Source organism: Vanellus vanellus (assembly GCF_965231255.1).
Source record: "Vanellus vanellus genome assembly, chromosome: 5".
In the NCBI taxonomy this organism is placed as follows: Eukaryota; Metazoa; Chordata; class Aves; order Charadriiformes; family Charadriidae; genus Vanellus; species Vanellus vanellus.
In genome coordinates, this window is record NC_138910.1 from 79,556,692 (window position 1) to 79,568,809 (window position 12,118).

Genomic DNA, 12,118 nt, shown 5'->3' on the forward strand with positions numbered 1-12,118 from the left:
TGAGAACATACAGGGAAAGGGTCTGGAAGCAGGTGCATCCGAGTGCCGAGATTTCCAAATGGCTTTCTGCAGCAGATGATCAGCTCTGGACTCAGTACCCTTAGTGTCTGCTGATGGTTCATACTGCATTTTGATCCCACCACCACAAAAGGGTAAAGAGAGAATGCAGAATTCTTCGCTTTATATTAAACATACTCAGAACAACAAACAGATATTTACAGCGGCTTATAGCTGAAAAGACTCCTACTATGAGGAAAAGGGCTGCAGATAAACCTACACGGAGAGAGGCATCAAAGCCACCAAAGACCCGGGGGGTGGTGGGGAAGATTCTCCTCAGTTCCTCCATTCTCCTAATGTGGCACGCTGTGATTCCTTAGGTGTCACATGCTCCCTGTACATGATGTGACAGAGGAGACCTGCCCATGGAGCGGACATGAGGTGCCAGTGACGTTACCTGGAGCTGACCCAGACCGAGCTCGAAATTCTGTCCTAAGCTAGGTCTTAATAAGGTTACTCCATAAAAGAGGCATCCAATTCAACTTCCCCTCAGGTACAACTTTTCAGCATTATACCTAATAAACACCATTTGTTTACATAGATTACCATCAAAAACCTACCACTAATTATTGCTTAAAATAGGAACCTGTCCAGCCTTGTATGACAAGTAACAGAAAAAGACTGACGCTTAATGACATGTCGCTATTCTTCGGTTTCTTTGTGCTAAGTGCAATTTCCTAATTCAGTCTTTATGAACCTTTTAATCGCCGATTGCAGCATTCTGACTATTCAGTACTTAAAGAACCCACACATGCCAAAGCAACCATGCCACGATCTGCACTTCACTCTGAGAAGCTGTCTTAAATAAAGGCAAACTGCCCAGACTCATATAAAACATCATTAATTCCGCCTTCTTTCCAAACATATACCATGACAGCACATTTTGACAAAATAGCCCTATTTAAAGTAATATTTATACAGACGGCATTAAGATTTAGATATTCAAATAATCATATAATACAATTTACTACTCATGCTCAAAAAACATCCAATGCCGCTTGTAGCAGTTTAAGCTGCTTTGGTTTTTGGTTTGGTTTGAAGTATGAGCTAATGAAGATAAGAAGTTGCTTTTAAAAAAACCCAACAAAACAGAGAAAAACCCCTTCAACAACCCTTTTCTCTCTTGATATTTTTACATGCAGAAATCCTAAGTAAGTTAAACTACATAAAAACAAGGCGAACAGTAGCAAAACTTCTGTGTGAAAATCTGTTGTGGCCAGAGCAGCTAGGAAAGGAAGGCGTCTGTGGACTGCAGCTGACTGCGGCACAAGCACTGCCTGGGCTCAGGACCAGCCCGCCCTTGCTCTCTTCCCACCAGCTCAGTGTTTTAGGGGTGCACAGGGTAAGGTGGCAGCTGGAGAGGCACCAGAAACCTCACCCGGGTGCAGGCGGGTTGGTAGAAGCCTTTCTGCCCTTTGCCGTGCCGTCTCCTGTCCCCAGCCCACAAAAGCATTAAAAGGGCAGAATCTTCCCAAGTTTCTTTTCCTCTCCTACTTCCACCACCATTCTTTCGCAAGTTTGACTGCTCTAAAACATTTACAGATCTAAAAAGCAGGGAGAAAAAAAATGTTCACCTGTCAGGTGATATAAAACCAATCTTCTACTAAATGTGCCAGAATAATTTTTCTCCACCTCAACCACAGTTAAAACCTTCAGTCTATTCATTACTGTCTTTTTATAGTATTTTTATTTAATAAAACCTATTAAGACTACCATACAAATCTCTTTACTTATGCTTTTATCTTTTAACTGATCAATTTTTATATTGCTGACATCCCTTCTTCACCATTTGCTCATTTAAAAATTCATAGTATATGAGCTATGTCTCTGGAGAAAACGTCTATAAAATTTGTTACAGCTGGCAAATGTGTATGAGTCAGTGATAGCACATGACTAAATGCTTCACAGAAAATAAAATTTGTTTCTGTAGTAAGCAGAACTGTTTAAATGTTATTTATTTTTATGTTTCAAAGAAAATATATTGTGAAGTGCTGCATTGATTTAATACGCAACAATGTCTGTGTACACGCTGTACAAGGAAAATTTATGAAACCTTTGCACAACTCCTTTAATTGAATTTTCCAAATCTCTCACCACACACAAATAATCAATATCTTCTGCAGAGAAAACCAGTCAGAATTATTACAGTCTTTCTTTTCAATTTTGTTGTCATCAGCACATACAGAGCACCTGGATATTTGTAATGTCTGGATAGCAAGTTATTTACACCTCTTAAACATATAATTGCTACTAAGTGAGTCCAAACTAATGTTTCTTTTCTTTTTTATTTAAAATAATTATATTCATGGGAGAAAGCGGTATTTATTCTCATGTAGGAGCTGCTACATGTAGCTGTTGAAAGAACTACAATTCTTTTTAATTTTTCATTAAGCTTAATACTCGAAAGTCTAGATCCGCTAGAATTAAAGATTAATAGCTATTGCATCCATAAAAAGGTACATAGGAAAATAGAGTATAAACACAAGTGTGAAATTCATGAATAAATACGGCTGACACCTAAATATAAAATGCAGGTTGACAGTTCTATATGTATATACGTCTGAGACCTATAGTCATATGTCTCATGTGCATTTCTGTATCTGCCACAAAAGTTAATAGCTTAATATTTCATCTACATAGCAGAGGATGTTAAATCATTGGAGAGGTTTGTAATTTGCCCTCTTCCTTCTGTCCAAAAAGCTTATCATGTCAGTGACCTCAGACCCAGACAATTCTCAAGTCTCAGGCTGTACTTTGAAATACGCACCCCTAAGGTGCAGGTACAATCCAACAGACCCATCACCTGCTGGGAAAGCGCGCAGCATTTGGGGGGCACACAGAGACCTGTCCGCCAGCTCCTTTACCTTTCAGTAGCATTCTCATCCCAGGAAAATCACTCGCATTGCAGATTTTGGGTACCAGGCTAAGGGGGTTGTGTTACCTCAACTGTAAAGACTGTAAAGGGCTTTGCATGGTTACAACTAAAAGACGACGTATGGTCAAATTTAGCCTGAGCAACAACCCACACCGTACAAATTAGAATACAACGCACTCCTCCTCCAGGTGCCCTCCGGGGCAATCTCACAAACAGTTTTGATTGTCAGTGCAGGAGGGCAGAAGGATTTCCCTGCTTGGGAATATTCAAAATAACTTTTGAGTAAGCAAAACAGATGAGTTGCACCGAGTCCTTGTGTGCACACGCACACACACGTTCAGCAGTTTTAATTCAGTTTTGCCTAATGCAGTCCCATTTACGAGGGTTCACACTGAGGTATAACTTGAAAACATAACTGAGATTAACTTTTCCCCACGTCTACTTGTAGAAAAATCCTTATGAGCAGAAATACAGATAGATCTTCCACACAGAAGAGCAGATGAACAAGGCCAGGCTCTCTCTAGCACCACACAAACACAGTCAGGATTCCTTGAGGCTGTCTCACCGATGACCTAGAACACACCACTGAAAGGGTACACTCATTTCCATCGGCTGGTTTCAGCTCCGAGGAATCACCACCTACCAGCTGGGAATGCGCGCAGCGCCTCTGCACAACCTCTCTCTCTACCTTCTGCCATTCACCGCACCTAAAGGACATAAGCCGTGCCAGTCACGGTGACTGCTCTGCTAGAGGAAATCCTGCAAAGGACTGCCCGACTGCAGCCCCTTCGCGCCACCTCTGGCCACAAGACGACTCTTGGCCTAAGGGTTCTCTGTCCCGTGGTAAAGGCGGGTATGCACTCCAGATCTAGTCTGCGTAAGCGTCAGTTCTGGCCTACTCAGCCTTGCGCATCCGGGCTTTCTGGTTCTGGGTTGACCGAACTTGAATGCAACTGGATACCAGCCACTCTTAAGAGTGTATTTTCAGACTTTCAGAAAATGTTAATTCTTAATTCAATTTCTGTCTTAGTTTCACAGCCTTTCTGAATAGGCCAAGGCACTCCTACTTTGGTTGGCTGCAGGATTTAAGCGAAAGAGCAGTGATGACCATCACCTCTCTTCCAAACACCGTTCAGGGACATTAACTCAGAGCAGACACTTCTGACGCGTGGCAAAACACCAAACCCGACCTTTAGCTGTTAAGAACTGGAGTAAGCATATCATCCGCAAACACAAGCTCTAAGTCTCCATCTAATAATAATCTTTTGGGAAAAAAAAAACAACAAAAAAAAGTCCTTCAGCATCATCTTTGTTGCTTCTAGAGATGATGCACACCACAAAAAGGCTGCTGGAGAGCTCTTGTCAAACTTTTGCTGGAAAGAACCCTAAGGTTTAACCAAAAGTACCTTGGTAGAACTAAGGAACTGCTGTTTGTGTCAGCATTAGCAGCTCTTCCCAAACAGATTAAAACCGTGGAAGAACTGAACCTCAGAAAAGCCCCTATCACAAATGCCTAGAAGTAGGGCTTGCACAAACAAGAGCACATTGTTCATCCTCACAGTCAGCTCATGTACCGGTTCTTACGAAAGAGGCCTACAGATTTGTTGGATAAAAAGGTCTTTCCCAATACTTAGGTCCAACCCCTGCATCCATCTTATCACTTCCCTGAAAAGTGCATATTTGCTGTAAGCAAAGGCAATCATGGTATTTGTTCTATTTGCTCTCAAGGAATGGAAACTCTGGAAAGAAACTCAGTTTCTGAAAAAACGTACTTGTGAATTCATTCAGTTCACTTAATAAATTTCTGCTTAGGCAGTTCACAAGACTTACTTTTCCTACAAAAGGTATAATGACATTTTTTCCCTGCAAGTCGATACAAAGTTGGGCTGAGAAAAAAAAACTATTTTTTTTAGCTTAGGGTTTTTACAGCCAGAAAAATCCACAGACATTTTCTTGAAAATATACATCTGAAGTCTGATGCATTCCCCTTTCCCCCAGAAGATCCCAAAAGAGGAGGAGGAGGAAGGATAGGTCAGAGACAAGCACCCAGGTATGTCTAAAGGTCAACAAACGTATTCTACTTCATTTGAGAATGAGGTAGAAATATATTGTAAACTTAATATACCCTCACTCACAGCAGTCCACCAGCAGCCCAGAGCCAAGCTATTTAGTTGCTTGTCCACAAAGACCCAGTACAAAGTCCAAACTCAAACTGACACGAATTTGGATAAACAGTGGAATATTGTATTCTTACCATTTTATCTGTTTTGAGAAGGAACTCTGCTTCTTAAGGAGGCATCTATGTTTTGCAGTGTTTCTGAAACAGGGTTTTATGTTTCACCACATACACGTAGTTTTCAAAAAATTGAACAGGCGAGTGGGAACTCAGTATTACTTGGTCCCTAATCTCTCCAGCTTTGCTTCCATTAGTCATTTCAAATGGTGTTAAATGAAAAATCTCTCTCGTTAACCCTAGTCTAGTCTTTTGGAAAGCTACCACTACTGTTGCAAAGAGTGCAAACTTCAGTCACTTGTATTAACGACAATATGAAAGTTAGGAATGTTTAGAACTAAACTTAACAGGGGTGATCATATTTGCCCATGGGCTTGGCAGGATGAACAACAACGCAGAAAAGTATTTTTCATTTTATTACGAGATACAGTCTGAAAACAGTCTTCCTTAACACTGCAAGTATTTGATCTTCTATAACACTCTCTTGTTGTTTCTTACTTACAGAGTCACGGACGTGGTTTGTGTCCGTGTTTTTCTTTTTGGGAAGCAAAGTAATAGTATAATTTGTAATAACCAGCTTTAGTAACTTTCCCGTTTAGAATGTTATCTTCGCTCCTTGAAACTCTGAACCTACTAAATTTTCCTTTAAAATATGCATATCGCAACCTACACATTTGTTCTCAACACACATAAAGCATATTTTGGACTGCAACATACTGGCTAGATTTCATCTCTTGGCAGTTGCTTTACAGTTTGCTTACATTCTATTCAAAAACATTTTGTTTACTGTAAATGCTAGTCATGGACAAACAATGATGCCATTTTTTATGCTGGTCACACAAAATGATATACTGAGTCCTACATAATGCTGCCCATTGAGCAAGGAATGTTTTGTATTAAGTTGTTTTAAGTTGAGGTTGTTTATGTAAAGTAAATAAATTTCATGCCTCACCATGTGATGATAATGTGACATTCCATCTGTATCAAGCCACAGAACAGTCATAAGCATAACTAATTAAAAATAATTATGAAAAACCACATCCAAAACTAAAAGGCAAAGTAAAACATCTCTGAGTGCTTTCCTTTTATCACATACTTCTTTGCTTCTCCTACTACTGTATTTTCAAGACTGCAAAATTGAATTTATTCCTTATTAAAGCAAAATTGACATTGGTCAACTTAAACTCATAATTCTATTTTCCATCCTACTTTCACAAAATATTTCTCATCGAACAAGTCTGGCTATACGTTGAGCATTAGGGGCTAGTTTCTAGAGCAGAGATGGAACTCTAAATGTATATACTGGTGACCATCAAAAAGCAGTGCACAAAGGAAGCCATGACTATTTAAATCTGCAATGCCCCATGGCGCTCCCCATTCTGAGTGCCAGAGAACGGCTGTGATCATTTGAACAGAAGGGCGCAGGGAGCTGTAAATCAGAAACAGCAGATTGCATAAATGAGCCAAATTCCTTAGAAAGTGATGCCACTCCTTTTCATTTTATGGTAATCTGCTGGAGCCAAGGAAACTTAAGTTTGATCAATTTTCTTTCCTTTAAGAGAATTCTCCGCAGCAGAAAGAATTTAGGCCTGTGGAAGAGCAGATACAACCAAAGGGGCTGCTTGTGATGTGAAGCAGCCATGCTGGTTGGGAAAGCAGACAGAAAGAGCAGGAGAGATGCCATCACCCATTTTGATTCTGGTTTTACCCTTTCTGAAGGTAGAATGTGTGAAGACAACAGAAATATCAGAATATCAGTGGTGGATGTTTGTTGATTTTACTGGGTGTGAGAAAAAAAAAAAAAAAAATCTTGTGTGTATCCCCCCACCACCTTCCCAGCTAGGCAGGGCACTAAAGTGGCTGTGTGGGTCACACTATATTAAATGCCACCAACTTCAAATATTTTCACAGCACTGGTTATGAAGAAACCTAATAGTTAGGATTTGACAGTCCCCTGGAGTGTGCTAAATACCTCACAATACATATAAGGTGAAAAAGGTTTTGCTGCAAAGACTATGCCACTTGGTTTATACGCTGAAAATGCAGGGGGAGGGAGGAGAGTGAAGTAGAATGAGGGTAACCGGCGTACACAGAAGGTATGTAACTCTCTAGGACCTGACTGTGCTTATTTCTAGGCCGTGCTTCAAGTGCAAGACTGTTAATGATTTCTTCTCCTTGCATGATTTGATGGAGAAATACCCAATACAATGAAAGTAGCTGAAAAGATGAAACTTACATGTGAGTAGTACAAAAGTTGAGGCTAGTCTGCATGCTTACAACAAACATACCTGATTATCATCATTTTCACATACTAGAGGTTACCCAACTTATTTCAAGTGGAAAGAACTAAGAAGGAATCAATTAAAAGGAATCATCAAAACATCTGTCACACAGGAGTTATAAAAAGTTTCTTACCTCGGGCAGGAAGTTTTCCATTGTTTCTTTTCAAGAGGTGCAGTTCCTTTGCTTGACTCACTAGTCAAATACATAAATAAATATGAAATCAATAAACGTTGCCCCAGAGACTTCAAAGAAAATACCTATGTTGCATTTTTTGACTTTCAAAGCATTTCTATTTTTCTTCAAGTGATGACAAACCCCCTCCCCCTTATCTATGTATTGCGGTCAAAAAAATTAACAAAATATTTTCAAAGTGAACAGAATTTTGAGAACTTGTGCTTACAAGCTTCATACCATGTTTTGTTCCCATTTTTGTCTTCTAGTGCTGACATGGTGCTTTGTTCATAATTCAGGCATGGGGGGGGAAAAGATGATTCCCATTTTGAAGGCAACAAGAAGCAAACAGAAAGAGTGGACGTAACAGAAAGTGTCAACAATAGGTCTGACATCTCATTTACAACCTTCTCCTGGATACACAGTCTTACTGCCCTACCCACAGTGTAGGGTAGTAATGTAAACACAGACTATTTTCAGAAAACTTTGGTTTGTGTAAGAAAGCATCTGGTTATATGCATTACAGTGGGAACTAGTACAGTGTATACACATGCAAAATGAAAACTGAATGAGCACTGGAATACAAGTCAGGAAAGAAATGGTAATTTAAACAACAGTAGCTGCTGGAATTGCGTGGTGCATAAATTCCACTGCTGGGGTGCATGCACCTAATGCCTTAGAAGAGTTTCAGTGCTCTTTGGTAACAAAAATTCTCTAGCATCTGTGGTGTTACTGTCCACCTGTTTCCAACTGAAAAAAAAAAAGCAGCAGTCCCAGTCATCCTAGGTTTTGCTTTCCTAGAGCTAGTTCAGTGTTTTTACACTCTGCAGAAAACAAAGCAACCAGGCAGGTTGTAGAATAATGCGTACCGGCAAAACATCACATTTACTGCAGGTTAAGAAACTGTTTTATCATCTTTGTATGCGTGTCCGGAGACTGGACACAGGGACTATGTATATGCATATATTTTTCATATATCCCGGTCAGCTGGAAACTAGATTATCAGAGGTTGGTACACAAAGCCTACAAGAACAATGTTATAGATGCAAAACTTTGAGAAGTAGTGGTAGGTAAACGCAGTCTTAGACACACACCTGTACCATAAACATGTAATGTGGGTACAGGTAAAAGGTGTCACTATTGTGAAAACAAATGAACGAACTGTTCTGAAGCAGAAAGACTGGGGCCCCTTTGGTGCCTACAGTTACCTTTCACCACTTTTAACTCTCAAAGGAATGACCTGGTAAGGGAGATCTTTATTTCTTCTCCCTGGGAGCAAATATTTTTTTTTTTCCTGCAATTATCCATAACATAAGTTTTTTGCATTAGAATATTTCCCCATCACATACTCCCCTTCTAGTTGCAGAGGCAGTTGGGAAGAGAAGTATGAATGCACTTTTCGCTACTGAGGATTCACATGTCCCAAGAACCTCCGATTTGGAGGAAGGATAAAAAGTCTTCTAAAAATGGGCACGTATAAATGAGAATCTTTGGCTTTCTGGGTTCCTTTGGAAAAGTATTACAGATGTGCCATCTGTAAAGTGCCTTTATCCCAACACAATAAGCATCTGGTATGTCCATCATTTAAAGACACATGAATAGCAATTTTTAAAGCCTGGAAACCTATGTTGGGTCTAATCCTCCTAACAGGCAAACAAACAAAACAACTTCCTTGCAAAAAGAGAAGAAAGGCAATGCAATCAAAGTGCAAACGTTTAGCCTAATCACTAGCTAACTACCCACTAAGTATCTAACTATTTACATAAGAAAAGGTGTTGCTCTTGCAGGTTTTTCCTCCCCATCTGTGCCTGTGAGTTAGAAGAGTGGGCCGATGGGGTTGCCTTTCTTTTATGCCCCTGGTCGGATGCAGCAGGACATTTAAGGTGCATTTGGCCTGACCAAAAGAACTCACACGTCAGAGCTCCATGGTAGCACAGAGCAGGGTATGACTCTAGGAAGCGTTTGGAGTGATCATTGTTAAATTGTTATAAAGGGGATAAATATTATTGAAAATCCTCCTTACTTAGCATTTGGGTTTTCTGCAGTTCAGTGCCCAAGATGCAAGACAAGTCAGAGACACCGATAATATTTTCAAGCTCTCTACTGCCCTCTAAAGCCTGGAAAAAAACATAATTAAAGGCATTGTTAAATCTCATTCCCAAACTACCTACTTCGACATCTACAACTTATTAGAAACATCCAAAAGAAAGGGCTTTTGGAAATTTTTCATAAGCTGTAAATGATGCGTGAAACTCCAGCTCACAGAAAGTCAGCGGGACTAAGAAGTTTAAGGATGTAAGAACATATGCTACTTTTGAAAATGGCGTTCAGGTGCCTTTGAAAGTGTTACTTAAAAATCTCTTGTTATTTACGCTTCATTCGTAAGTCTTCAGCTGTTTAAACAGATTAACACTTGATCCGCAGAAAAGCAATCTTGGCACATGTACAAGCTTGCTGTAATATGTTAGTAAAATGGAAATCTACAAGCATTTAAAATTCTATTGAACACACTCCTCAGCATTTCATGGTGGATCTAAAAACATACACTATCAATCTCATGAGAAATAGAAAGGATTTTCCAATAGAGTTTTCAAAATAATAATTTCAATTAAAATATTTTAAATTAGTATCAGTCTTTTTCGTAAATAAAACATTCTCAGACCACATACGCAAGTAAAAAAAAAAAAATCAATACAATATTTTGGTACACTGAATTATTTCTCAGATATTGATGTACAGCAGCCAACCTTGTGCTAAATTTATTCAGGAACAAAATGTGAATAAAACAGAAAAGTGATTTGCATTTTAGCATATATTAAACAGACTATTAAATGATGATACATTAGTGGTAAATTAAATAGTACTATCACTTCAACACAAAGGGATCTTTAATCTTCAAGGACATAAAAATCTATGCAGTAGTAATTCATATTTCAAGTTATAAATAATAGTTGATAATTACTTCATATGCTTTTATTCATGTACAAAATGAGGACTGATACAAATTAAAAATGGTGTACGTGGAAAAGCAATTCCTCTAGTTAAAAAAAAAATAAAATCTACTACATTCTGGAATTTTTTTTCATTTTCTGGATTTCCAAGTCAAACCTGCCCAGTTTCAAGAATTTTATTTGCTACCCTATTTCTTAAAACTCAAATGTTACATATAAGATTTTCATTTTTATTTCAAAACCTATATTAAAAGCAGATTAAAAAAACCAAATCAGTGTAAACCAGACCTGTAGGCTTGTCAGATTTGCTCTTATTTTCAGAATTTTAACCAATGAGTTTTTCACTTTGGACTGCAATTCCATGAACCTGCATAAAAAGTTAAAATAAAACTATTTCAATTAACCGCATCACTTGCTGAAAATCAGTGTTTACAATGTTTCCCAGAGTTTCTTGACTTTGTAATCAGCATGGATCTAGATAAGCTGTGAACAGATGGGCTGTGCAACCTGTGTCACATAACACCAAATATAACTTGCTTTTGTTTAGGATTTATATGCAAACTGCCAAAAATACATATATCCTAATTTTAAGGATAGGAAGTCAGCTTCAGAAATATTAGAGGATTGAGCAGGAAGACAATGGTAAAAACAGGAATTTAACTCATTTGTTCCTAAGAACAGGAATTTAATCACGAGGACGAGCTCCCCAAATCCACAGACTGTAAGACCGTACCACACTGATTATAGCCATAGGAAACATGAGAAGTTAAAATTGAGCCCAACAAGAACAACATTGCGTGATGTTATTTGTTCAGCTTTGTTGCATTATCTCCGCTTTTAAGCCACAAATATATTTTACTACCAGTGTAAAGATGGTCAGCTTTCAAAGTTTAATGGATTTTGCAATAAAAATTAAAATAATATACAATCAGATTAGATCTAAATGGCAGACTTTAATGCACGATTAAGGATTTACACTGAATACGTATTGAAAAAAATCCTGCAATGCACGTTTAGGCTATTTTCTCTTTGAAGCATTTAAACATGCAAATCAAAGAGACAACAGAAATAATCTATTTACTGCTTCCTCCCACAGAAGGGAGGAGAGAATCACCCTTAAAAGAAACCCCAAATTTAAAAACAGAACTACAGTATGAGAAAAACTTATCACTGTTGTATTTCAACGTGGAAACAAAAGGCAATGCAGAAAAAAAAAATGCTAATGTCAGTGTATTGTACAACATATTTTCCACCTGTAAAAATAAAATGTATGGAAGTTCACATAAATATTACTGTGTAGGTGTTAGTTTATAAATGTGTTTTACTGGCATGTCACTAACTGCTAGTCTTCTGCAAATCTTGCAATTTTTAAAAAACATACCGAATTATTGAACGGAAACATTTACGTGTCAATGAAGACTATGATTACTCAAATTGTTCTGCAATTCAAGGTTACTATCATTAAGAACTGAGTCCAATGTGTTGACCAAGGAATTTACTGAACGACAACCCCCCTCCCCCAATTAACCCGTTTACAGCTTTCCACTG

The 12,118-nt window shown here is 38.5% G+C and overlaps 1 protein-coding gene across 1 annotated transcript in view; it reads right to left on the minus strand.

Annotated features, from left to right (window-relative positions):
- Positions 1-12,118, minus strand: part of ITGB3BP (integrin subunit beta 3 binding protein) — a 34,986-nt gene that overhangs the window by 3,149 nt on the left and 19,719 nt on the right. The window contains exons 5-7 of the mRNA XM_082484301.1: positions 10,859-10,937; positions 9,643-9,736; positions 7,581-7,640 (exon numbers count right to left, since the gene is read on the minus strand). Coding sequence (XP_082340427.1) covers positions 7,581-7,640; positions 9,643-9,736; positions 10,859-10,937 — 233 coding nt within the window. The remainder of the gene's footprint in view (positions 1-7,580; positions 7,641-9,642; positions 9,737-10,858; positions 10,938-12,118) is intronic.